A 26,910-nucleotide genomic window follows, 5' to 3' on the forward strand; every position below is an offset into this window, starting at 1 on the left:
TCTTTAAAGAACAGGTTTGAGTAGCCTTTGTTATGTGAATTACTCTGTTTGAAGTGAAAAATTAAAGTTCGATTTCAAGAAGAACTTTGTAACTATCAGTGGATTGATTTTTTTTAATGTTGGCAATTATTTGCCCACTGCTCTTATACTAAATGATGCTACCCAGAAATTTTTGAAAAGCCTTCACAAGACTGAATTATCTAATAATATTAATGAACATAAAAACTTTTTGGGTTACCTTTTAAAAATTGTTTTGGAAGTGCCAGGGTTGACAAATACTTCAGAGAAAACTTGATGAAGGACAAAGCAAAGCGGATGCTTTTTCTGAAGAGGACACAGGACACTGGCTGCTCTCACACATTGCCCCCGTGTGCAGAGTCAGCCCAGATCAGCAGGTCCTAAATAAACCTGTGACAGCAAATGGCAGGAGCTGGTCACCACACCAGCCACGTTAGATTGAGGGTGTGGCATTAGTGTTTAAGTAAAATAAAGCTTTATTGTATTTCTCTTAATGTTGGCTTTTAGATTTAATTGTGATCTTGTTTTGTTTTGTTTTTATTTGATTTCTTTAGAATTAATATGCTTTTAATATAATTTGTTTTTTTATACTTTAAAGTGATGTTTTTTTAATATCTGTATTTTTTCTAGGCTCTTATGTTAGCTATGGGATATCATGAGAAGGGCAGAGCTTTCCTGAAAAGAAAAGAATATGGGATAGCCTTGCCATGTCTGTTGGATGCTGACAAATATTTCTGGTAGGCACTTCTTTTTGATGAATACCAGTTTTAAGGAAAATGGCCCAGATTATGTACAGCACCCTCCTGCCTGTATATTTCAGACTTCAGGTTTTTACCCAAGACAGTGATTGAAGTAAAAGAGGAGTTATGATATAGACCAATGGGAATTATTTCTTCCTCTGATATTTCTAACTGGTCTCTAGCTGAGGAACTTTTTACAAGCATGTAGGGTGTCATGCCTGTGTTTTGTGATGTGTTGTTATGGCCTACCTGCTACACAGTCTCCATCAACGTCCCACCTAATGGTCTTGGTGTAGGGGTTGTTGATCATTCCCCAAATCCATTATTTCATTAGGGGCTACAAAACGGTGATACCTTACTGTTCCCTCTGCATTTCTTGCTGGGATTCTTCTGAAAAGAAGCATTTCTTTTCATCAGCTATTTATGATGCTGAGGTACAATTTGTACAGAAAGAATAAAATGTTTGGTTTTCTTTCTCTTTATGTTCTTGTTTTCAGAAGAAATTAATTGCTTCCCTAGGATCCTCTAAAGATGACATCACCAAAGAGGTTTTCTTCCCTTTTTTTTAAAATCATCAACACAAACTCATGGGTTTTAACATATTTGATATGTTTCAAACCTCAGTGCTTAAATTGATCAACTTTGGCCAGTGGGAGAGTCCTGTGCCCTTTGACCTGATCCTCGTAGTTGCTGGTCCCCAAAGGTATTCCAAACTCATCTTGGACATTACCTGCCCCTGACCAGGAATCAGCAATTTCCCAAGGACTGCTGGTTCCTCTTAATGGGAAGTGGTACTGAGAGACCTAATCCTGGCAGGTGAAACATTTGAAAAACAGACTTGATATTTAAAAATGGTTAAAAGTTAACAACTTTGGTATTATTTTCTTTTTCATTTTGATGAATTCCTAACATACAGTGTACACTTCAAGAAGATAAATACAAACGTTTATAGATTACCAAGTATATTGGCAGGACCCTTGGGTTTTAAGTGAACAAATCCCAACTTTAATTTAAGCAGAAAAGGGGATTTATTGTCTCAATTTGGGAGGTGGGGCAAAGCTGGGAAGACCTAGAATGAGGGCTGGGTGCTTCCAGGGGGCCTCCTTTCTTTCTCTGCCTCCTTGACTCTGCTGCTTTCTGAGTATCAGTTTCATTGTCTTTGGCTGCAAAACAGTGCAGGCTGTAAGTTAAAACTTAGGTAAAATTTTTATTTCCTAACACAGTTGTTTTTAATATTTTATTACAGATAATTTCAAATATATAAAAGTATAAAGGTTAGTATAATGAGTTCTCATATACTCATAATCCATCTTTAGCAGTTATCAAAACATGATTGATTTTGATTTGTTTGTGTGAGCCTTTCTCAATCTGTTTTCAGCCTGGATAAATCCTTGAAGTAATTTTCAAGTCTCAGGGAACCCCTGAATAAAAATAACTATGTCTTTACCTCACAGTATGTTAACATGTTCAGTAAGTAGTAGATATAATAATCCAATAAGGATTGTCAGTGATTTTTTAAGTAGACAGTCATGTTTTTTCTGAAGATCTGTTTATTCAAGCCAACTAATTAGTGTAATTTTATGCGTTCCCTCTCCTTGGAGGTCAACACTAATGCAAGTTGGTAATGTATGTGGAGGGAACTTTAGTTCTGTTTCCATTCCTACTTGATGTTTTTTCTACATTAAGTAGGCTAAAAATTCTGTCACAACTTTCTATTATGCATCTTGGGGTACGGTCTGTAGTATGGCCAAGTGTAGTTTCTTTCCCTATTTAAAACTAAAAATGGAAGTTCTGCTTTGGTCAGAATGGATAACAGGAACTGCTTTTACCCTCTCTCTCACCTGTAACAACTGAAAATCTGGGCAAAATGTGTGAAAACTTGTTTTCTGGCAGTACAGGGTAGTGATCTCCACCAGAAGGGCTGAGGAAGCCTTGTGACTGGTTCTGCTCACTGCCTGGAGAGTCAGTGAGCATCAGTGGGCATCAGGGAATTCAGAAGGGTATTGCCTCAGGTGAAGGGCAAAGCAAGCCCTAAATTAAGCTGCTCTGGCCCCCCCTAACAAAGTTTAAAAGCAAGCATTGAAAGGGTCACACTTAAGTTTCTAGGTAACTTAACTTCAGTGCAAAGCTCAGTAATACTTAACAGCAATACAAAAATACCCAATGTCCAATTAAAAACTAACAGGCAGAAGGGAAAAAAGGTGGAGTGGAAGGGAAGGCAGAAACCTCCCTCCACATACACACAGCAAGGAAGCAACTACAGCAAACAGCTAACCCTGAAAATGACCTGAAGGCTGCAGGGCAGACCACCTACACCTGGGGAAGAAAAGCCCACACAGAGAAGGGTAAAGTGGCAGAGCCATGATCAGTCAGGACCCCAGCCCTTCCCTCATCCCAGCCCACAGGTGGGAGGAAAAGGAATGGAGCGGGGAGGGGATAAGCACTCAGGAGCTCTGCACACCTGGCCCTGGACATCTGCTCTCGGAGCACAAGTCCACATTGCACTGGGTTCTGTGAGGTTGGAACACTCTTGTGGGGCTGAGACTCCTGCCACTTGTAGAGGGCAGGTATTCCCCCCTGGTCCCGCTGAGACCCAAAACAGAGATGGCAGTTTGATGAAAAGGTTTGCCAGCAGCAGGAAGGGTGCCAGAGGGGTGAAGGTTGGATGGAGCGCTCTATGCATGGTAAAGGGCAGGTGGGTGACACTCCCCAGCCCTCCCTCAGCCCAACAGGTCGGGCACTCTTGGAGCTCCAAATGCTCCATCCTCCTTGCTGGTGGCTCAGCCCTGTGGCACTTCCCTGTGCACTGCCCACTCAGCCCAGCAATGTCAGCCTGGCAGGCAGAGGGAGGCTGTTCCAGAATTCTCAGCCCAACGGGAGGCATCTGTAGGAGCCAGCGCCGAGGACTTCTTCCCTCGCAGGCAGCCCAGTCTGGTGGCATGCATCCCTCCAGTGCCCTGCAGCTGTGCACCCTGCAGCTGCACAACTCACTGCCATGTGACTGTGAGCCCTGACACTGTGAGAATCACTGCTGAGCACCTGCCCCAGAGCAGTGCAGCAGCCCCGCCCACCCCTTTAGCCTAGCAGGGTACCATCGCTGCAGGGCAGTCAGAGGGCTGCCCCACCCACAGCAGTCGCAGCAGAAGCTGCTGCTCTGATCACAAAGGGCCAGCTGAGGCAAACTGCTGGCCCCAGCAGAAGGAGACCACTGCAGACAGGCAGCCCCGCCTGTTGCCCAGCAACAGCCACTGGGGCTCCACTGCAAAGGAGAACCAGGCACTGCAGAGTAAAGAGTCTTGAGCTTTGGAGCACTACAGGATGCCTCCTTCATAAAGCCTTTACTTTCTAGAACAGAAAGCATAGAAGGTCCATCTTATATGAAGGAAGAAACACAGAAACCCTGAAAAAACGAGGCACAGGACTGTGTTTGAAACAAAACTACAGGATAAGACACCAGAAAAGCCAAATGAAATGGAGATTAACTATCATCTTGATCAAGATTTCAAAGTAACAAGTCATAAATATGCTCACTGATAAGTGGAAAAGTATTGAAGATCTCGGGGAGGACTTCGGCAAAGAGAAGAGCTAAAGAAGAGCCACTCAGAACTGAAGAATACAGTAACTAAAGTAAAATACACAGTGGAGGGAATGAATAATAGATAGCTGCATAGAGGAGACCATCCATGAGATGGAAATTAGAGAACAAGAACACAGTGAACCTGAGGAACAAAGTAAAATGAGTCTTAGGGACAAAAGAACGCTAAGAGAGCTGTGTGGCAACTCCAAATGAAACAATATTTGCCTAATAGAGGTACCAGAAGAAGAGAGAGACAAAAGGATAGAAAATCTTTTTGAGAAAATAATTGTTGAAAACTTTCCCAAGCGGGGCAAGGAAATAGACACTCAGGTCATGGAAACATAGAGAGCCCCCAACAAAAGAAACCCAGGAAGACAACACCAAGACACCTAAAAATTAAATTATTTAATTTAACAAAGATTAAGGATAAAGAGAGGGTATTGAAAGCAGCCAGAGAGAGAAAAAAGATTACTTACGAGGGAAACCCCATCAAGCTATCGACAGACTTCTCAGCAGAAACTTTTTTTTTTAATGTTATATATATATATTTTTAAAATTTTATTTTGGTTTCATTAATCTACAATTACATGAAGGACATTATGTTTACTAGGCTTCCCCTTCACCAAGTCCCCCCCACATCCCCGTTCACAGTCACTGTCCATCAACATAGTAAGATGCTGTAGAATCACTACTTGTCTTCTCTGTGTTGCACAGCCCTCCCTGTGCCCCCCCGAACACTATACATGCTAATCGTAATGCCCCTTCTTTTATTCCTGCCCTTATCCCTCCCTTCCCACCCGTCCTCCCCAGTCCCTTTCCCTTTGGTAACTATTAGTCCATTCTTGGGTTCTGTGCTTCTGCTGCTATTTTGTTCCTTCAGTTTTCTTTTGTTCTTATACTCCACATATGAGTGAAATCATTTGATACTTGTCTTTCTCCACCTGGCTTATTTCACTGAGCATAATACCCTCCAGCTCCATCCATGTTGTTGCGAATGGTAGGATTTGTTTTTTTCTTATGGCTGAATAATATTCCATTGTGTATATGTACCACATCTTCTTTATCCATTCATCTACTGGTGGACACTTAGGTTGCTTCCATATCTTGGCTGTTGTAAATAGTGCAGCAATAAACATAGGGGTGCATCTGTCTTTTTCAAACTGGAGTGCTGCATTCTTGGGGTAAATTCCTAGAAGTGGAATTCCTGGGTCAAATGGTATGTCTATTTTGAGCATTCTGAGGAACCTCCATACTGCTTTCCACAATGGTTGAACTAATTTACATTCACACCAGAGTGTAGGAGGGTTCCCCTTTCTCCACAACCTCGCCAACATTTGTTGTTGTTTGTCTTTTGGATGGCAGCCATCCTTACTGGTGTGAGGTGATATCTCATTGTGGTTTTAATTTGCATTTCTCTGATAACTAGCGATGTGGAGCATCTTTTCATGTGCCTGTTGGCCATCTGAATTTCTTCTTTAGAGAACTGTCTATTCAGCTCCTCTGCCCATTTTTTAATTGGGTTATTCTCTTTTTTTTTTTTTGAGATGTGTTAGCTCTTTATATATTTTGGATGTCAACCCTTTATCGGATCTGTCATTTACGAATATATTCTCCCATACTGTAGGGTACTTTTTTGTTCTATTGATGGTGTCTTTTGCTGTACAGAAGCTTTTCAGCTTGATATAGTCCCATTTGTTCATTTTTGCATTTGTTTCCCTTGCCCGGGGAGATATGTTCAAGAAGAGGTCACTCATGTTTATGTCTAAAGATTTTTGCCTATGTTTTTTTCTAAGAGTTTTATGGTTTCATGACTTAGACATTCAAGTCCTTGATCCATTTTGAATTTACTTTTGTGTATGGGGTTAGACAGTGATCCAGTTTCATTCTCTTACATGTAGCTGTCCAGTTTTGCCAGCACCATCTGTTGAAGAGACTGTCATTTCCCCATTGTATGTCCATGGCCCCTTTATCGAATATTAGTTGACCATATATGTTTGGGTTAATGGTTTGGAGTCTCTATTCTGTTCCATTAGTCTGTGGCTCTGTTCTTGTGCCAGTACCAAATTGTCTTGATTACTGTGGCTTTGTAGTAGAGCTTGAAGTTGGGGAGTGAGATTCCCCCCCACTTTATTCTTCCTTCTCAGGATTGCTTTAGCTATTCGGGGTCTTTGGTGTTTCCATATGAATTTTTGAACTATTTGTTCCAGTTCATTGAAGAATGCTGTTGGTAGTTTGATAGGGATTGCATCGAATCTGTATATTGCTTTAGGCAGGATGGCCATTTTGACGATATTAATTCTTCCTAGCCACGAGCATGGGATGAGTTTCCATCTGTTAGTGTCCCCTTTAATTTCTCTTAAGAGTGTCTTATAGTTTTCAGGGTGTAGGTCTTTCACTTTCTTGGTTAGGTTTATTCCTAGGTATTTTATTCTTTTTGATGCTATTGTGAATGGAATTGTCTTCCTGATTTCTCTATTAGTTTATTGTTAGTATATAGGAAAGCCACAGATTTCTGTGTGTTAATTTTGTATCCTGCAACTTTGCTGAATTCTGATATTAGCTCTAGTAGTTTTGGAGTGGAGTCTTTAGGGTTTTTTACGTACAATATCATGTCATCTGCAAATAGTGACAGTTTAACTTCTTCTTTACCAATCTGGATTCTTTGTATTTCTTTGTTTTGTCTAATTGCCATGGCTAGGACCTCCAGTACTATGTTGAATAACAGTGGGGAGAGTCGGCATCCCTGTCTTGTCCCCGATCGCAGTGGAAAAGCTTTCAGCTTCTCGCTGTTCAGTATGATGTTGGCTGTGGGTTTATCATATATGGCCTTTATTATGTTGAGGTACTTGCCCTCTATACCCATTTTGTTGAGAGTTTTTATCATGAATGGATGTTGAATTTTATTGAATGCTTTTTCAGCATCTATGGAGATGATCATATGGTTTTTGTCTTTCTTTTTGTTGATGTGGTGGGTGATGTTGATGGATTTTCGAATGTTGTATCATCCTTTCATCCCTGGGATGAATCCCACTTGATCATGGTATATGATCCTTTTGATGTATTTTTGAATTCGCTTTGCTAATATTTTGTTGCGTATTTTTGCATCTACGTTCATCAGGGATATTGGTCTGTAGTTTTCTTTTTTTTTGGTGTCTTTGCCTGGTTTCGGTATTAGGGTGATGTTGGGTTCATAGAATGAGTTTGGGAGTATTCCCTCCTCTTCTATTTTTTGGAAAACTTCAAGGAGAATGGGTATTATGTCTTCTCTGTATGTCTGACAAAATTCTGAGGTAAATCCATCGGGCCCAGGGGTTTTGTTCTTTGGTAGTTTTTTGATTACCGCTTCAATTTCGTTGCTGGTAATTGGTCTGTTTAGATTTTCTCTTTCTTTCTGGGTCAGTCTTGGAAGGTTGTATTTTTCTAGGAAGTTGTCCATTTCTCCTAGGTTTCCCAGCTTGTTAGCATATAGGTTTTCATAGTATTCTCTAATAATTCTTTGTATTTCTGTGGGGTCCATTGTGATTTTTCCTTTCTCGTTTCTGATTCTGTTGATGTGTGTTGACTCTCTTTTCCTCTTAATAAGTCTGGCTAGAGGCTTATCTATTTTGTTTATTTTCTCGAAGAACCAGCTCTTGGTTTCATTGACTTTTGCTATTGTTTTATTCTTCTCAATTTTATTTATTTCTTCTCTGATCTTTATAATGTCCCTCCTTCTGCTGACCTTAGGCCTCATCTGTTCTTCTTTTTCCAATTTCGATAATTGTGACATTAGACCATTCATTTGGGATTGTTCTTCCTTCTTTAAATATGCCTGGATTGCTATATACTTTCCTCTTAAGACTGCTTTTGCTGTATCCCACAGTAGTTGGGGCTTTGTGTTGTTGTTGTCATTTGTTTCCATATATTGCTGGATCTCCATTTTGATTTGGTCATTGATCCATTGATTATTTAGGAGCGTGTTCTTAACCCTCCATGTGTTTGTGAGCCTTTTTGCTTTCTTTGTACAATTTATTTCTAGTTTTATACCTTTGTGGTCTGAGAAGTTGATTGGTAGAATTTCAGTCTTTTTGAATTTACTGAGGCTCTTTTTGTGGCCTAGTATGTGGTCTATTCTGGAGAATGTTCCATGTGCACTTGAGAAGAATGTGTATCCTGCTGCTTTTGGGTGTAAAGTTCTATAGATGTCTATTAGGTCCATCTGTTCTAGTGTGTTGTTCAGTGCCTCTGTGTCCTTACTTATTTTCTGTCTGGTGGATCTGTCCTTTGGAGTGAGTGGTGTGTTGAAGTCTCCCAAAATGAATGCATTGCAGTCTATTTCCTCCTTTAATTCTGTTAGTATTTGTTTCACATATGTTGGTGCTCCTGTATTGGGTGCATATATATTTATAATGGTTATATCCTCTTGTTGGACTGAGCCCTTTATCATTATGTAATGTCCTTCTTTATCTTTTGTTACTTTCTTTATTTTGAAGTCTATTTTGTCTGATACTAGTATTGCAACACCTGCTTTTTTCTCTCTGTTGTTTGCATGAAATATCTTTTTCCATCCTTTGACTTTAAGTCTGTACATGTCTTTGGGTTTGAGGTGAGTCTCTTGTAAGCAGCATATGGATGGGTCTTGCTTTTTTATCCATTGTATTACTCTGTGTCTTTTGATTGGTGCATTCAGTCCATTTACATTTAGGGTGATTATTGAAAGGTATGTACTTATTGCCATTGCAGGCTTTAAGTTTGTGGTTACCAAAGGTTCAAGGTTAGCTTCTTTACTATCTTACTGTCTAACTTAACTCGCTTATTGAGCTATTATAAACATGGTCTGATGATTCCTTATTTCTGTCCCTTCTTATTCCTCCTCCTCCCTTCTTCATATGTTGGGTGTTTTGTTCTGTGCTCTTTTTAGGAGTGCTCCCATCTAGAGCAGTCCCTGTAAGATGCCCTGTAGAGGTGGTTTGTGGGAGGCAAATTCCCTCAACTTTTGCTTGTCTGGGAATTGTTTAATCCCTCCTTCATATTTAAATGATAATAGTACTGGATACAATATCCTTGGTTCAAGGCCCTTCTGTTTCATTGCATTAAGTATATCATGCCATTCTCTTCTGGCCTGTAGGGTTTCTGTTGAGAAGTCCAATGATAGCCTGATGGGTTTTCCTTTGTAGGTGACCTTTTTTTTCTCTCTGGCTGCCTTTAATACTTTGTCCTTGTCTTTGATCTTTGCCATTTTAATTATTATGTGTCTTGGTGTTGCCCTCCTTGGATCCCTTCTCATGGGAGTTCTGTGTACCTCTGTGGTCTGAGAGGCCATTTCCTCCCCTAGTTTGGGGAAGTTTTCAGCAATTATTTCTTCAAGGACACACTTTCTATCCCTTTTTCTCTCTCTTCTTCTTCTGGTACCCCTATAATGTGGATATTGTTCTGTTTCGATTGGTCACACAGTTCTCTTAAAATTCTTTCATTCCTGGAGATCCTTTTATCTCTCTCTGCATCAGTTTCTCTGCATTCCTGTTCTCTGTTTTCTAGTCCATTAATGGTCTCTTGCATCTCTTCCATTCTGTTTTGAAGTCCTTCCAGAGCTTGTTTTATTTCTCTATTCTCCCTCCTTAGTTCTTGCATATTTCTCTGCAAGTCCATCAGCATGGTTATGACTTTTGTTTTGAATTCTTTTTCAGGAAGACTAGTTAAATCTGTCTCCCCAGGTTTCTTCTCAGGGGAAGATGTAGAAGATGTCGAAGCTGTCTGGTTTAGTCTTGTCTGGATCAAATTTTTTTGCCTTTTCATGTTGATAGGTGCAATGGTGAGCTATTGACTAGTCTTTCAGCTGGGAGAGCCAAGACTTTCCACTTGCTCCTGGCCTTTCTTTACTGGGACAACTGCAACCCCTAGTGGCTTGTGTCGTTCAATTGCGTGTAGACTGGGTCTCTGTATCTTGCCCGGCCGGTATGGAGGAAGCTCCCTTGCTGTGGGTGTGGCCAGCCTCAGGCGCGGGGCCCCGGAGGGGTAATGGACAGGGGGCTGTTTGGCTGTTTACCTCCGTGAGGGGTCTCAGAGCTGTTGCCCAGGGTGTTAGTGCGCCCGGAGTTCCCTGGAATTTCCAGCTGCTGGACTGTGACCTGGGATGCTTCTGTCCAGCTGTGGGGTCCCTGTCCCTTTAAGACTTTCAAAAAGCACTGGCTTTTTTTTGTCCCAGAGGTGCCGTCTGGGGGACCCACTCACAGGTCTTACTGTCCTGTTCCCCTAGTTTCCAGCACCCCACGCATGCACTGTGTCTGCCCTCTGGTGCGCATGGCGAGTGCTGGGTGTTTAGCAGTCCTGGGCTCCGTCTCCCTGCTCCGACTCCTCTCCCGCCGGAAGCTGGTGTGTGGGGCGCTCGGGTCCCGCTGGGCTGCTTGTATCTTACCCCTTTCACCAGGCGCTGGGTTCTCGCACGTGTGGATGTAGTCTGGCTGTTGTCCTGTGTCTTCTGGTCTCTCTTTTAGGATTAGTTGTATTTGTTGTATTTTCAAAAATATATATGTTTTTGGGAGGAGATTCCCACTGTCCTACTCACGCCACCGTCTTGGCTCCGCCTCCCTCAGCAGAAATTTTTACAGACCAGAGGGAGGTGCATGAAATATTTAATGTATTGAAACAGAAGGACCTTCAACCAAGAACCCTCTGCCTAGCAAGATTATCATTCAAATTGGAAGGAGAGATTGAACATTTCCCAGATAAATGAAGGCTGAAGGAACTTATAACTGCTAAACCATCATTACAGGATATGTGAAAGGGAACTTCTGTAGATGGAAATGTTCTTAAGCCTACGTAGTTTTCACCAGTGAAAATAACCCCACAGTAAAGGGAGTAGACCAATTACTTACCAAGCAAGTATGACATTAAAACAAAAGTAGTAAAACCAACTGCATGCAAAATCAGTCAAGGGGTACATACACACAAAAATGCAGTTTATGACATCTAATAAACTATGGAAGAGGAAGTAAAAAAAATACTTTTAGACTGTGTTTGACATAGAGAAATCATCAGCTTAATGTAGACTGTTATCTAGTTAGGAATCTTATCAGTGAACCTTATGGTAACTACAAACCCAAAGCCTGTAGTACACAAAAATTTAAGAAGGAGAAATCCAAACAACACTAAAGAAAACCATCAAATAACAAGAGAATAGTATAAGAGAGGGAGAAACAAACAGAGGAACTACAAAAACAACCAGAAAACAATCAATAAAATGGCAGTAAGTACATACCTATCAATAATTACTTTCAATGTAAATGTACTGAGTCCACCAATCAAAAGACATAGAGTGGCAGAATGGATTTTTTAAAAAAGACCCTTCTGTGTGCTGCCTACAAGAGACTCATTTCAGACTCAAAGACGTAGGCAGACTGAAAGTGAAGGGATGGAAAAAGATATTTTATGCAAATAATAGGAAAAAGCAGGAGTAACAGTACTAATATCAGACAAAATAGACTTCAAATCAAAGAAAGTAGCAAGAGACAATGACATTGTATAATAATAAAGGGGCCAGTCCAACAAGAGGATGTAACCATTATAAATATCTGTGTACCCAGCCCAGGAGCATCTAAATATGTAAAACAGATACTAACACAATTAAAGGGGGAAATAGTTTGGGACTTACTCATTTTAGGAGACTTTAATACACCACTCACATCAATAGACAGATCAACCAGACAAAATAAATAAGGAAACAGAGGCACTAACAACACACTAGATCAGATGGACTTAACAGATTCTATACCTACAGAACATTCCACCCAAAGGCAGCAGGATACACATTTTCCTCAAATGTACATGGAATGGTCATCAGAATAGATCACATATTAGGCCATAAAAAGAGCCTCAATAAGTTCAAAAAGATTAAAATTTTGTCGACCTTCTCAGACCATAATGGTATGAAACTAGAAATAAATTACACTAAGAAAACAAAAAAGCCCACAAACATTTGGAGGTTAAACAGCATGCTTACAAATAATCAATGGATCAATGAAAAAATCAAAACAAATCACGCATCATATGGAGACAAATGAAAACAAAAATACAACAGTCCAAAATGTGTGGGATGCCACAAAAGCAGTTCTGAGAGGGAAGTATAATACAGGCCTACCTCAAGAAAGAAGATCAATTCCTAATAAACGATCTAAACTCACAAAGAAATTAGAAAAAGAGGAACAAATGAAACCCAATGTTAGTAGGAGGAGGAGCATAATAAAGATTAGAGCAAGAATAAACAAAATAGGAAAACATATCAGTGAAACAAAGAACTGCTTCTTTGAGAAAACAGAATAGACAAATCCCTAGTGAGACTTATCAAGAAAAAAAAGAGGATACAAATAAAATCAGAAATGGAAAAGAAGTTGCAACTGACACCACAGAAATACAAAGAAATATTAGAGAATTATTTGAGAAATTACATGCCAATAAATTGGACAACCTAGAAGAAATGAACAAATTCCTAGAAAAGTACAACCTTTCAAGATAGACCCAGGAAGAAACAGAAAATCTGAACAGACCAATTACCAGTATGAAATTGAATTGGTAATCAAAAAACTCCCAACAAAGAAAAGTCCATTACTAGATGGCTTCACAGCTAAATTCTATCAGGCATTTAAAGAAGAGCTAATATCCATCCTTCATAAAGTATTCCAAAAAGTAGAAGAGGAGGGAATACTTTCAAACTCATTCTGTAAGGCTAGCATCACTCTAATACCAAAACCAGACAAAGACACTACAAAAAACATATATATTTTTAGACCAATATCCCTGATGAACATAGATGGAAAAATCCTCAACAAAATATTAGCAAACCAAATTCAGAAATACACCAAAAGGATCATCCATCACAACCAAGTGGGATTTATTCCAGGGACGCAAGGATGGTACAATATTTGTAAATCAATCACTGTGACACCCCACATTAATGAGAAGGATAAAAATCACATAATCATCTCAAAAGATGATGAAAAGGCATTTGACAAAATTCAACATCCATTCATGATGAAAAGAACTCAACAAAATGGGTATAGAGGGTATGTACCTCAACATGATAAAGGCCACATATGACAAATCCACAGCTAACATCATGCTCAATGGTGAAAAGCTGAAAGCTTTTCCTCTAAAATCAGGAACAAGAGAAGGATGTTCACTTTTACCACTTTTTTTCCAACAGTACTGGAGGTCCTTGCTACAGTAGTCAGACAAAACAAAAAGATAAAAGGCATCCAAATTGATAAGGAAGAAGTTAAACTCGCTATTTGCAGATGACATGATATTATATATAGAAAAGTCTAAAAATTCCACCAAAAAACTATTAGAACTAGTAACTGGATTCAGCAAAGTTGCAGGATACAAAATTAATACACAGAAATCTGTTGCATTCCTATACACTTAACAATGAACTAGCAGAAAGAGAAGTCAGGAAAACAATTCCATTCACAATTGCATCAAAAAGAATAAAATACCTAGGAATAAACCTAACAAAGGAGGTGAAAGACCTGTACTCTGAAAACTGTAGGATACTCATGAAAGAAGTTAAAGGCAAATAAATGGAAATCTATCCCATGCTCATGGATAGGAAGAATTGCCCAAATGGGTATCCTGTCCAAAGCACTTTCCACATTCCAAGGAATCCCTGTCAAAATACCAATGTCATTTTTCAATTAGTACAAATAATCCTAAAATTCATATGGAACCATAAAAGACCCCAAATAGCCAAAGCACTCCTGAGACAGAACAACAAAGCTGGAGGTATTACACTTCTTGACTTCAGCTATACTACAAAGCTACATTTTGGTACTGGCACAAGAAGAGACCCATAGATCAATGGAACAGAATAGAGAGCCCAGAAATAAAGCCATGTATATGTGATCAATTAATAGAATATAAAGGAGCCATGAATATACAAGGGGGGAAAGACAGCCTCATCAATAACAAGTATTGGGAAAACTGGACAGCTACATACAAGAGAATGAAACCGGATTACTGTCTCATTCAATACACAAAAGTAAACTCAAAATGGATCAGAGTGCAGGGGGCGGCCTTTGTCTCCCCCCACGTCTGAACGCAGCACGGGGGAGCACCAGCTTGAGAACGACCGGTGCCGTCCTTGGAAGTTATCTGCCCACAAGAGCATATCTTGTCCTCGAACACGAGCCAGGACGCCTCACGCTGGAAACAGGGAGACCTTGGGGACGTGTGAAAACACCGCCCCTGCTTACTGGGCAGATTCTGAGAAATCAACAAGATGTTCTGGCCTGTCCCCCCTGAGAAGGGAAAGATGAGTATAGCACTTGGCTGGGGTCCGAGAAAGGCAGTATGAAAATAAAGGAGCTGCGCCACATCGGGGCTGCTGCAGCCATTGTCTGTCTGTCTGTGTTGTGTTGTCTGTATATTTTGTTCACTCATATTTCACCCGAGTTGAGTGGCACGCAACACAGAGACCTGAATGTAAGACATGAACCTGTGAAACTCTTAGAAGAAAACATAGGCAAAAGTCTCTTGAAAATAAGTATGAGCAGTTTTTTCCTGGACTCTTCTCCTTGGGCAAGGGAAACAAAATAAAAAATGAACAAGTGGGACTACATCAAACTAAAAATCTTCTGTACAGCAAAGGACACCATCAGTAGAACAAGAAGGCAACCTACAGTATGGGAGAATATATTTGTAAACTATGTATCTGATAGGCTAACATCCAAAATATATGAAGAATTCATATTCCTCAACACCAAAAAAAAAAACCTGAATAAAAAGTGGGTGGAGATCTGTCTGTCTTTCTCTGGACCCGAGTTCAGCTCCTGTCACAGCTAAAAAGTAGCATTTAGCCTGCACCTGAGTCCCCAGATCAGCGAGGCATTTAGAACCTGGCATTTTCTGGGATTCTTTTTCCTCCCAGTTTGAATGTAATTGTACATGAATGTATTGTCACAGCCCTCATCAGTTTAAACATTTATAGTAAGTAGTGACTTTTTTTGGTATGTCTTTAAAATATTGGTTCTCAACTTGAGCTATACATTAGAATGACCCAGGAAGATTTTAGAAATATAGCATCCTGGCCCCACCTGCAGAGCTTCCTGTTACGGTTGATCCAAGTGGAGTCCCAGCATCAGTATTAAAAAAGGAGGAAGAAAAGAAACTCGTCATATCCAGGTGATGCTAATTTGTAGTGAGAGTTGGAAACCTCTGCCTTAGAGCATGGTCTCCCTATGTTTGCTGACACACTGACCCCATTTTCCACTTCCTGCCGAACCTCTTTCCCAGCATAGCAAGGGATGTGTCTGTGTGTGTGTATCCTGGGGCAGATGGTGTGAGGCTGCTTTTCCTGAGCCCTAACTGCCTTTTTCTCAGTGGAAACATTCAGATATAAATATAGCTCCCTTCACAAACACTGGCGTCTCTGTTTTAGAGCACTCAGTCTTTGGAAATAGACCAAAACCTGGAAAAGAATTCCAGTAATCTACGAAAAGGTTTTTAATGCTGCTGTTCAGGATGCCGTTTCCTTGCCCTCTCCAGTGAGTGTTGCAGGGAACTGCTGCACACGGTCGATAACTACGCGGTGCTCCAGCTGGACATAGTGTGGTGTTACTTCCGCTTGGAACAGCTGGAGTGCCTTGACGACGCGGAAAAAAAATTAAACCTGGCCCAGAAATGTTTTAAAAATTGTTACGGAGAAAATCATCAGAGACTTGTTCACATAAAAGTATGTTACTCTAATTTGTTTTATGTATTATTGAGCCCATTTCTAGAATTTGAGTTTATTTCTGTTCAAGTATTTAGACTGCTGCCAGAAGGCGGTTTATTTTGATAGTAGTGTGCAGCGTCCTCTTTTGGGGGTCTGTTTTAATGGGATGGTTAAATGTTTTACAGGCTGGGCTGTGACTTTGGACTGCGCAGCGTTTAGCCCAGAGGAACCCAGTTTGCTAGTCACAGGCCTCCACTGAGGGTCCCTCTGATCCAGAGGGCGGGTGGCTATGTTCTAGTAGAAGATTTAACTGCGGGAAGCAGACACTTTTGACAGCAGCCGTTGACGTGAATGAGTCAGCTCAAGAGCTGTTATTTGAAAAAGGATTTTTCTAAGTTGATTTCCACAAGTCATCAGAATTCTGCTTGAAAATGGCAAGGCAGCATAAAATACCCCTCGTTTCGGGTTTTGTACACTTCTCTACCAACCAGAAGGGCCGGGGTCCCGGGTGTCTGGAGAGGTGTTCTGACACCATTCCTTCCTTGTGGGGCAGGGGAGCCATTGAACTCAGGGGCCTTCACTTTTGCCATCAGTAGTAGTGACACTACAGACATTTTATTAATGCCATTTTGCCACTATGGAGATGAGGGAATTACAGATGTGAGTTTTATAGACATATAATAAAAAATAAGACACTTCTATATTTTTTTCCCCCAATAATTTCAGGGAAACTGGGGGAAAGAGAAGGTGTTGTTTGTAAGGCTTTACTTGCTTCAAGGCATCCAAAATTACCACAGTGGGAATGGTGAAGAGGCTTGTGAATATCTCAACAAGGTAAGGAAATGAATACGCCACAGTTGTAGACATTTTCGCTGACTCTTTTTGTCCCCTGAAGTTAAGTATTTCATAGATTCAGTAGTTTGTGACTTCGGTGAAAATGTCCCATTCCCTCTTCCTCACATAGACTGTCAACATATTTGTATTTGTTAGGGCTCAGCCAAGGTTTCCTCGTTACAGTGAGCCAGTGCTTGCATTGGCTAGAGGTTTCCTGGGCAGTGGGGCCGTTCTGCCCACCCTGCTCCTGGCCGTCCTCTGCCAGTGGTAGGGGGCAAAAGAGGGCCCTGGACCAGCCTCTCAGAGTAATGTCCTGTGGTGCCTGTCACCTCTACATGCTGTTGGCCCAGACTTAACCACCTGGCTGTGCCCAGCGCCAGGGGGGTGAGAAATGCCATGTGAACAGCTCAAATGCAGGGCATTTTAGTATAAGAAAGGAGGAGATCATGGCAACCAGCTCCTCCCAAAAACTCGGCCTGTTTTCTCCTGTTACCTAAAGTATAAGTCATGGGAGCAGAGTTGTCTGCATTTGCACTAGTTGATAATAGGTCAGGTTTAGAGTTTTTGTCTAAAATCTGACACACCCTAATTCACATGGGTACAATCTAATTTCCTTCAGGTTTTGCTTTGTGTGAAGTTGTAACGTTCCTATAGTTACATGATTCTTATATCTTTCTGTCTGTAGGCACGTCAGCTCTTTAGAGAGCTGTATATCGATCCGTCCAAAGTTCACAATTTGTTGCAGCTGGGGTTTACTGCCCAGGAAGCTCGGCTTGGCCTTAGGGCATGTGATGGGAACGTGGACCACGCGGCCGCCCACATCACCAGCCGCAGAGAGGTAAGGTGGCCTCGTGGCGGCGGCCGGGGCCTCTGCTGAAGTGTGACGCTTGAGGCAGTAGTGAGCTTGCCTCTGAAATGCCTTACTTTCAGACATGAAAGAAAAGGATCATTCTAGGGTAGATACTGGTAACAAGCAACCCTTTACCACCTCAGACTGAGAAGGCAGGAGAAACTTGTCTTTTTCAAGTGAAAGTAATTTCAGCAGTGCAGTTTCCTTATTTTCCTTCCTGCTGTGGTGGTAGCAGCTCGTAAGTACAGTTACCAGGCAGTCTTCTCTCTCTCTCTCTCTCTCATTTCTGGAACCCATTTTAAAGGAGGCTGTGTTTTCCCATGGGGCCATTGTTACAGTGTGGGTGGCATTCTTGCTCAGAAACAAGTCAAATCATAGGAACAAGTATATCATGAAAGCAAAGGTACAAAACTACAATCATTTAAAATAATTAGAAATAAGTAGAATAAAACAACTTTAGCTTATGGAGTTGGAGGGAACGCTGTCATACCTAATACGTTAGTTTTGCAGTAAGGTAGCTCAGGGCCAGAGAGACCTGGTGGTGGGACGCTGAGAGGGGGAGCTTTTTTTCTCCTCTAAAACAAGAAGTTAGCATATAGATTGTCTCACGGGTCCTTCCTAGCTGTAAACGTCAACCATTGAAGTCTTTAGAATCTTCTTGTGTATATATTCTTTTTTCTTCCCTTTTTGCTAACACTAGGATAATCCTGAAGGAGAAAAGCAACCATCGCAGGTGTTTGGCAGAGGGACAGGCAAGCGCAGTGTGCTCATTGACCTGCCTGGTCCTGGGGAGAGGGGTTCATGGTTGGTTACATGGCCAGCAGCCATCTAAAGGGCTGTTGGTTTCTTCTTTTAAATCACCAGCTCTTACTTACCCTTCTCTCTCCCAGACTGCCCAACATTTCTCCTAATCCTGGGCCCCTGGGTCTTGCTGTAGAAGTCAGTGAATAGGTAAGGGCAGCCCTGGAGAGGCTGGGTGGCACCTTGTGGAGCCCAGCTGAGCAGTGACCATAAAGCAGACACTCTGCTGTGTTCACGTCACCATTGCTTCATTATGGGTAAGATTTTGTTAGCATTTGGAAAGCCAGTGTTGGAAATGAGATGGTTTGAAAAGTAATACTCATATAATTTCTCCTTACATTAGTATACACTTTATAGTTTATAAAAGATTCTCATAATCATGATGTCATTCAGTTTGGCCTGTGACCACCTGTGAGGCCACTGGGGCAGATAATTCTCATTTTACAGATGAGGAAAACCGGGGCTCAGAGGTTGACTTTTCTGGGGTCATGTGTCAGTGGTAAAACCTGAACTAAGCGTCTGGTTTCTTGTGCACTTTCCACCTGCCATCTGAAAATAGTATTCTGATGTGTTTTTACAAAAGGTTCTGAAAAGCCAAGAGAGAGTGTAAAGAGTAAAAGTTAACTACTTTACCATTACGATTAGCATGTATAGTGTTCGGGGGGCACGGGGAGGGCTGTGCAACACAGAGAAGACAAGTAGTGATTTTACAGCATCTTACTACACAGATGGACAGTGACTGTGAAGGGGTATATTGGGGGGACTTGGTGAAGGGGGGAGCCTAGTAAGCATAATGTTCTTCATGTAACTGTAGATTAATGATACCAAAAAAAAAATGTTAACTACTTTACTTCTTAACTTTTTAAGTAGCAAAAATAAATGTCTTTTAAAAATAGTGGCATCATCTCATATATGCACATAATGAATTAAGCTATAAGCCCCTGGAGAAAGGAGAGGAAAAAACTGCAGTGCATACAGTGCAGCTGCCCCTGCTGACTCTTCCCCCAGCGGCTGCCTGTCAGGAGGAAGCCTTCGCGTGAAAGCAACAGAAAGCCCAGTCCGGCCCGCCCGCAACACCTCATGAAAGGGCAGGCGGGGGCGGGATTTAGTGGCCTGGCTCAGTGTAAGGAGGCCAGAGACAGCCTGCGCCTCGGGTCAGTTGATCCAGAGGCTTCGCCGTGTTGCTTTGTCTCTGTCCCCTGTGTTATCCCGGCACACCAAGAGCATGATCTGCATCCCAGAATCCTCCGAGAAATCCCCAGCTGCTCACTGGTTGGCTACCCTTAAACCAATCACTGTGGCCAGGGGTAGGGGTAGGGAGCAGAGACTAGAACCCTGAGCAGCCCTTCTGAGGGCTTCCTGGAAGCAGGGCAGCCTCCTCCACCTGGGGAGGCCCAGGGTGGGCAGGGAGGAAGACTGGCACGGCGTCCCGTGGAACTCAAGCCCCGGAGCCCGCTGCCTTCTCTGTTCCTGAGGCCTCAGGTTTGAGCATCTCTCTGAGCTGAGGCTTAAACTAATTCTTAGAAGTTTGTCTTTTTTGTACAACATGGCCCTGTGAACAGGCCAGTTTCTCATCTGGCAAAACGAACCAAGACTAAAGGAACTGAGATCGCTTTCCATGCTGAGGTATCAGGAGGCCGAGAGGCGGCAGGACGGCCGATTGCGCATCCTGACCCTGCGGCAGCGGTCAGCCCTGACGGTAGAGCCAGTACTCGTGTCAGGTTGGACTACTGTACCCATATAATAGTCCAGTGCAATACTGTCATCTATTTGGTCTATTTTATTTTTCTCATTCTTTCTAGTATAAAGGAAAGTATCAAAAAATACTTTCACTTCCTCCTGTGTATCTACATGATTAAAAGAAAGCTTAGATATTTACCTAAAGAAAAGGTATTCTGAAACTCCAGCTTTGTGTCAGATCTGTTTTAGATGATGTCTGGATCCTGTGTCTGCCGGCTGGCAGCGTCTTGCTCTGTGTTTGAATGTTGTGCGTGTTTCTTAGCCTTTTGAAGCGTAAACGGAAGAAGCTGAAACTGAAGGCGAAGTGTGTGGGACGTGGTAAAGGCGTTTGACACCAGCGGTATGTGTGTAGCAAAGTCGGGATACGACTGAAGCCGAGTGATTTTGCTGCCCCGTGCGGCCGGTGTAGTGAAGCGGTGTAAGGTCAGCTTGCGGGTGTTGGTGGGGCCAGAAGTCAGAGCCCTGCCTGTGAGAATAGGGCCCTGCTGCCTGACTGGGCGGCTTGAGTAGGGGGCGAGGCGGAAAGCGTGAGCCTGTGGGTTTAGAGCGGGAGGCAGAGGCCGTGAGGGGTCGCTGCACATGGAGCTGCAATGCCACCATTAGTACCAGTCGCTCACCAGGAAGTTGTCTGATATTAGACAGGAGACTACTGTCTAAGGATGCCTTCATCCCCAGAAATGTTTTGGGCATCGCTGCGTTCCGCCAGTCTTCTTGCTGCCCCCATGGGAATTGTTGGCTCCATGGTGATGAGTCCACTATTTTCCTGAGAGACGAGGCCACCCTCTTGTTGTGGCCAGGAAGGCAGAAGGGCCTTTGCTGCTTGGGCTGAGCCACGGAGGTAGGAGCGGCTCCGTCAAAGGGGAGAAGCTGCTTTCCCCAGTGCTCTCCTCGTGCCGGGGCGAGGACTGGCCACCCCCGGCACTGTCAGAAGCCTCGTCCCAGCTCTCCTGGCTGCAGCGGCCTTGGCCAGGTCCTTGAACTTTCTTGAGAGATTTCTGTCTTCTCCTTGCAAGATGATAAGACTCGATTAGATTAGTGGTTTTCAAACTTGTTTTAATTTAGGTGTTTTGTTGGTTTTTTTTAGCAGCAAAATCTTTTTAAAAATGGCATTGGTTTCCAAAACAAATTCAGAGCACCCCTGATTGGGGCAGAGGTGAGAGAGGACAGAGACCAGGACCCCCCAGAGCCCTGCTCAGGCCCTTACAGCGGCACCAGGCACCGCTGGGACTCAGGGTAGAGAACCGTGGTATTTGATGACCTTTGTCACCTTATTTGGATCATTCTGGAGGTTTTAAACAGACCAATAGGCCCTAAAGACACATAGTCATTGCTACCCAGAGTGTGTGGGTGGGTGAACAGCCTTGGAGCCCCCAGGAGCCCTCGCCCCTCCAGAATCCACATTTTAATAAGACCCTGGTGGTTCCTCAAAGGCCGAGAAGCCTGCCCACCACTCCAGAAGCCCTTGGCCCCTTGCAGGACGAGCCTTCATCCCTGGGACTGGCAGCGGGAGCCCCCGGGTCCCCTGGGCCTGCGCTGGCGCTGGGCGCTGTGAACGCTCTCTCCCGCCCTGCTGACCTGGGGCCCCGGCTCTGGCCCGTATGCCCGGGAGCAGCACCCTCGGTCGCATGCGGGCCTCATGCTGTTGATGGGCCCACCCGCCCTTCTGGGGGGCAACCCTGTGAGCGCTACAGAGCACAGAGTGAGGAGGCTTCCTACCAGATCTCAGTCCCTAACGCAAGTGACTTTGCTGTTTTCCTAAAGGAGTTGGCCCAAATAAGGAAAGAGGAAAAAGAGAAGAAACGCCGCCGCCTGGAGGACATAAACGCTTTGAAAGTTATGGGCTTCTCCACGCATGCCGCCAGGCAGGCCCTCCATCAGGCCAGCGGGAACCTGGACAAGGCCCTGAAGGTGACGTGCTCGGAGCAGCCCGGCTTGCGGGCTGAGGCACTGCGGTGCCCACTGCTCCGTTAAGCGCCTCTCCAGTGTCCTTCCGTGGTGCTTGGAGTCCCGCTCCTGTGAGCCTTCCTCCCATCCCTGTTTCAGATCGAAGGGGCCGCACTCTCTCCTCCAACCCCAGTGCAGGGCCAGAAGGCCAGGCCCCACCTTGGCGCCCACCCACAGTCTGGCAGAGTGCACAGGGCAGAACCTTGCGTGAGGTTTCAGGTCACAGCCGCGTGAGGTTAACAGTAACGTGAAGATGATATTAAAATTAAAGTTTCAGTATAATTTTTTTGAATTAGAATGTTTCATTTGAATATCTAGTTTTATTTACTTAGTTGGTAGTCCATAGTGGCCTAGGGAGCCTGCAGACGACTGGGGAGACAGACATGGTTGAAGCAGGGTGGCCCAAGGGCTGCATGTGGGGGTGCGGCCTGTGGGGCCTCGGGGCAGCCTGGAGGGTGGTGGCACGAGTCCCTGGGAGCTGCAGGGGCTGCCGAGGCCTAGGTCACGCACGTGCCAGCAGAGAGGGGCCAGAGGTGGGGAGGCCAGGTAGGCAGCGGCCCAGGGGGCAGGTGTGGTCCTGACTGCCCTGATGCGGAGTTCACCCGGGCCGGGTGGGCCGGGGCCGGCCCTGCCTTTGCCTTTCGGTCTCCAGACCTCCTGTTCCTCAGAATCCCCACAAGTCGGTATTTTTTCAGTGTGTGTGCATGTACATATATAATTAACTTAAAAATGAATTTGAATATCTAGGCTAACTTCTTGTGTTAGAGAAATACAAAAGGCAGGAAACTGAATGTGTGCAGGGACTGATAGAGCTCCAGAATAGTTACTATGCAAGCAGTGCATAAATACAGTCGACCAACACAGTCCTTGGTGTTAGAGGAAACATTCCCCAGAGGGCTCTTTAAGGCTAAAAGTTCAGAGCTGTGTGATAGGGAATTCACGGATCAGAAGAACGGTGCTCTTCTCCCTGATACTGTAACCTAGGGCGTGACCTTCCCTGGGAAGCTACGGGGGCCTTTCTCTTCCCAGCGCTTTACGGCCTCATCTTCCCAAAGGCTGAGCTCCAACTAACTTGTTGCCTTGGAGTCCCTCTGTCTCCCTCTCCCCTCTCCCCCTTCTTCCTTCCCTCCCTCTCTCTCCATCCTCAGCAGTGATCTCCCACCTGGATAATTTGACTTCAACCCAGGTGTCACCCTTGGCAGGTGACACCCACTTTGGGACACCCACCTCCCTAGTCCCCCACTTGGGTTAGGGCCCCTTTTCTCTGCTTCCATAGCACCCTTTGCATGGTTCCATCATGTGCCCTGTGCTTGTGTGTGAGTGTGTCTCAGTGTGTCTGCCTAGCACATAATAAGTGCTCAGCCTCTGGCTGAGGAAGTGAGCAGGTGTTAATGATCAGTGAAGGGTATTTCTGTGTGCTTTTAGATTCTTCTCAGTAATCCTCTGATGTGGTGGTTAAATGATTTAGATCCTGAAACCAACAACCATCAAGAAAGTCCTTCCCAGGAAAATATTGACCAAGTAAGTGAAGATGCATGTGGGCCCCCCTCTGCCTGTGCAGCCTCGTGTGGGGTCGATGGGGGGCCAGGGCCGGCAGCGGCTTGGCCAAGTACTCAGCCCCGGCATGACTCGGGCCCACCCTAGGCAGTCAGCCGAGCATGAGGCAGTGGCAGGGGCTGGACACAAAGCAGGAGGTATTTCCTTCAAGAACAGGAAAAATAAGAAAGTAAAGGGAAGTTCTTTCTTCAGGCTCTTTTCCTCTTTTAAATGTAAACCACTTTATACATCAGCCGTTGTTTCCGTCAGCCCGTTTCTCTGCCTGTGACCTAAAAGGCTGTCACTGGCCGCTGCACATTTCCCTCCCCGTGTCAGTGCACTCGCTTCCCCCGCATTAGCACATCTGGTGCACTGTGACCGCCTTCCTGATGGGACTCGCAGCGAGGCCTGAATAGCACGTTCCCCTCGGCCCACGAGCTTGCTGCCCTTACGCGGTGACGGGCGTGTACATATCTGGCTCGTCTTCCTCGGTCCTCCCCAGGTCGCTTCATGCACAGCGTGCTAAAGAGCGGAGGGCAGGAGGGTCTGCGGCTTTCCAAGTTAAGGCTGTCCTAGCTCTGGGGTTGGGGGATATGGGAGTGAGCGTGGCCGAGGCCTGCGGGCAGTGGTCACCGCCTCCCCGTGTTCCCCCGCAGCTGGTGTACATGGGCTTTGACGCCGCAGTGGCTGACGCTGCCTTGAGAGCCCTCAGGGGGAATGTCCAGCTGGCAGCTCAAACCCTGGCTCACAATGGAGGAAGTCTTCCTCCCGACCTACAGCTCTTGGCGGAAGATTCTCCGTCAACACCGTCCACGTCCCCTTCCGATTCCGCAGGTGGGTCAGAGGTCTCTGCATGCCAGAGGTGCTGAACCGGAAGCTGACACACGGGGGGGGGGGGGGGTGACCCCCTGACTTGAGACTGAGAAGGGCGTTCCAGACCCCTGCATTCGGCTGCTCCGCCGTGGCCAGGGAAGGGTTATGGGGGTTGACGGAGCGGCGCGGTCTTCCGTGGATTTTTCTCCTCTTTCTGTTCTTCTCCCTTAAGTCACGTAGTACTACACTACTTTTTTTTGCAGGTACGTCTAGTGCCTCAACAGATGAAGATATGGAGACAGAGGCCATCAATGAAATACTGGAAGATATTCCAGAACATGAAGAAGATTATCTTGACTCAACTCTGGAAGATGAAGAAGTTATTATGGCAGAGTACTTGTCCTATGTAGAAAATATAAAGTCAGCAACAAAGAAAAACTAAACAAGTACTGTGTTAAGCTTATAAATTCTCATTATGAAAAGTCTAACGCAGATCTTCATTTTTTCTTCTTTTGATCTGATTTGTTTCAAGAGTACTTCCTACTGAGGCATAGGAGGGGCGGGCAGGGAGCAGGGACCTGCAAACTAAGAGGAGGCTTCGTGGGGTGGGGGTGGGGGTGGCTGCTGGTCCCTAAAGCCGTCTTGGGGAAGGACCTGCCTCTGGGCCAGTCTTCCCATTCCCTGGCTGCCTTCAGATTCTGCACCCCTAATGCCCTCCCTGCTCCATTTCTTTTCACCCGGGAATGGGAAGGGCAGTTGAAACTTCTGGAGACTGGGCGGCCCCTGGGGAAGTCTCCCGGGAGAGGTCCTGGGGGACCGTGTGCACCTCTGTCTCCTCTTCCCCGTGCCCTGCTCTCCTGCCTCCTGAGCCTACTGCTGACCCCTTCCTTCCTCCTGTGAGGCAGCCCTGCCTTCCTGCTCCAGCCTCACTGCCCCGTCCCTAAACTGTCCTTGAAGTCTTCAACCATTCCAAGTGCTTTGGGCCTGAAGATGCAGCAGCATCTTTAGTGGCCGTACCAAATTGTGGCAGATGCCTTCAGCCTGAAACATCAGTGTTTTATGCTCTTAGTTTAAAATTATGCACTTGAGATTCAAGGTTAAAATTCAGAGTTTATGTGTATTTGAAATTCTTTACAAAAATAAAGTCTTTTATTAAAACCTTAAATGCTAATCAAAGCAACTTATTTTTAATTAGCATTTTCAGATGGTATGCTGTCATATTAAACTCACTCCTGACTAAGATACCCATCAGAGATGTAAGATGTATTTTCTCCAGGTTTTTGTAGGTCTTTTTTTTTTGGTGTATCTGCGTTAGAAGACTATTTCTAATGGTGTGTAGTCAGCCTCTTCATGCCTTAAATAACTGTTCTCATTGCTCCATGCACTCCTCTGTAGATGTGCACTAAATGGAAACCCATTTCAGCACCAGGACACAGCTGGTAGCAGCCAGACACTGAATCAAGTGCCAGATGTGTTCCTGACCTTCCAGAAGTTGCTGGAAGCTGCCATGACTCAGGGCAGGTGGGTCCGTTGGCATCAAGCGGCTGTTGAAATGCTTTGACTTTTTCACTCACCATTTTCATAAAGCTTAGACAGCACTCCAGTTTGAATGGATGGAAATCTTGTCATTCTTTTAAATGGATGGTACAGACAGAAATAAAAGGTGGAAAATATATTTAAAAACTGTCAGCCTAACTTCTCCTTAACTTACTCAAACAACTAAACTTTCATAAATAAGGGTTGCAAATGTCTGGATAGTCTAGCGTATCATTTATATTAGAGATTTGCTTCCACTGAGTTTTGTGAGTTAATCAAAAGCAGTTGATGTCTGTTATAAAAAGGTGACGTGTGAAGAGCAGGGCTGGGGCTGCTGGCTTAGGTGATGCGGGGCCTCTCAGCCTTGTTTCAGGCCAATGTGAGACTGTTCTGGACCTGAATTGCAGCTTTTAGCTAATACGTTACTATCCTGGACTTGGGCCAGGTGTGGCTTTTCTAGCTTCCCAAATGCTTTTTTTTAATGACCAGGAACAAGGCTAGGGAAGCAGAGTCACGGTAGCAGGTCTCTGACTTTGCTCCCCTTTCTCATGAAGAGATGCAGAGGAGCCAGCTTTCAGGTTGGGCAGCTCTGGGTATACACCAACAAGCAGGGCCGCCCGTCTGCCTGTGGTGGGACGTGGGCTCCGGTCGTGGCTCCGCCTCTAGCCGGTTGTGTGACAACTGCCGCTCCTCTGGAGGGCAAGAGAAGAGGCCGTGGACGTTCGTGATGAAAACATTGTCGAAGTAAGCAGAAGGGAGTGTGCTTAGGCTGGACGTGTCCTTGGGGAGATGGGCCTTGGAGGGGCTGTCCTGGGAGATCTGGAGGGTTCCAGAC

At 44.4% G+C, this 26,910-nt stretch overlaps 1 protein-coding gene across 2 annotated transcripts in view; it reads left to right on the plus strand.

Annotated features, from left to right (window-relative positions):
- NUB1 (negative regulator of ubiquitin like proteins 1) overlaps window positions 1-25,704 on the plus strand; it is a 42,790-nt gene extending 17,086 nt beyond the window's left edge. For both annotated transcript variants that reach the window (XM_036899433.2, XM_057504920.1), the window contains exons 8-15: window positions 649-755; window positions 15,853-16,039; window positions 16,748-16,855; window positions 17,541-17,693; window positions 22,008-22,154; window positions 23,616-23,711; window positions 24,383-24,560; window positions 24,803-25,704. In XM_036899433.2, the coding sequence (XP_036755328.1) occupies window positions 649-755; window positions 15,853-16,039; window positions 16,748-16,855; window positions 17,541-17,693; window positions 22,008-22,154; window positions 23,616-23,711; window positions 24,383-24,560; window positions 24,803-24,981 (1,155 nt within the window). In that variant the 3' untranslated portion in view covers window positions 24,982-25,704. The remainder of the gene's footprint in view (window positions 1-648; window positions 756-15,852; window positions 16,040-16,747; window positions 16,856-17,540; window positions 17,694-22,007; window positions 22,155-23,615; window positions 23,712-24,382; window positions 24,561-24,802) is intronic.
- The last annotated feature ends 1,206 nt before the right edge of the window (window positions 25,705-26,910 follow it).

The sequence above is a fragment of the Manis pentadactyla genome, chromosome 7 (genome assembly GCF_030020395.1).
Source record: "Manis pentadactyla isolate mManPen7 chromosome 7, mManPen7.hap1, whole genome shotgun sequence".
Taxonomy (NCBI): domain Eukaryota; kingdom Metazoa; phylum Chordata; class Mammalia; order Pholidota; family Manidae; genus Manis; species Manis pentadactyla.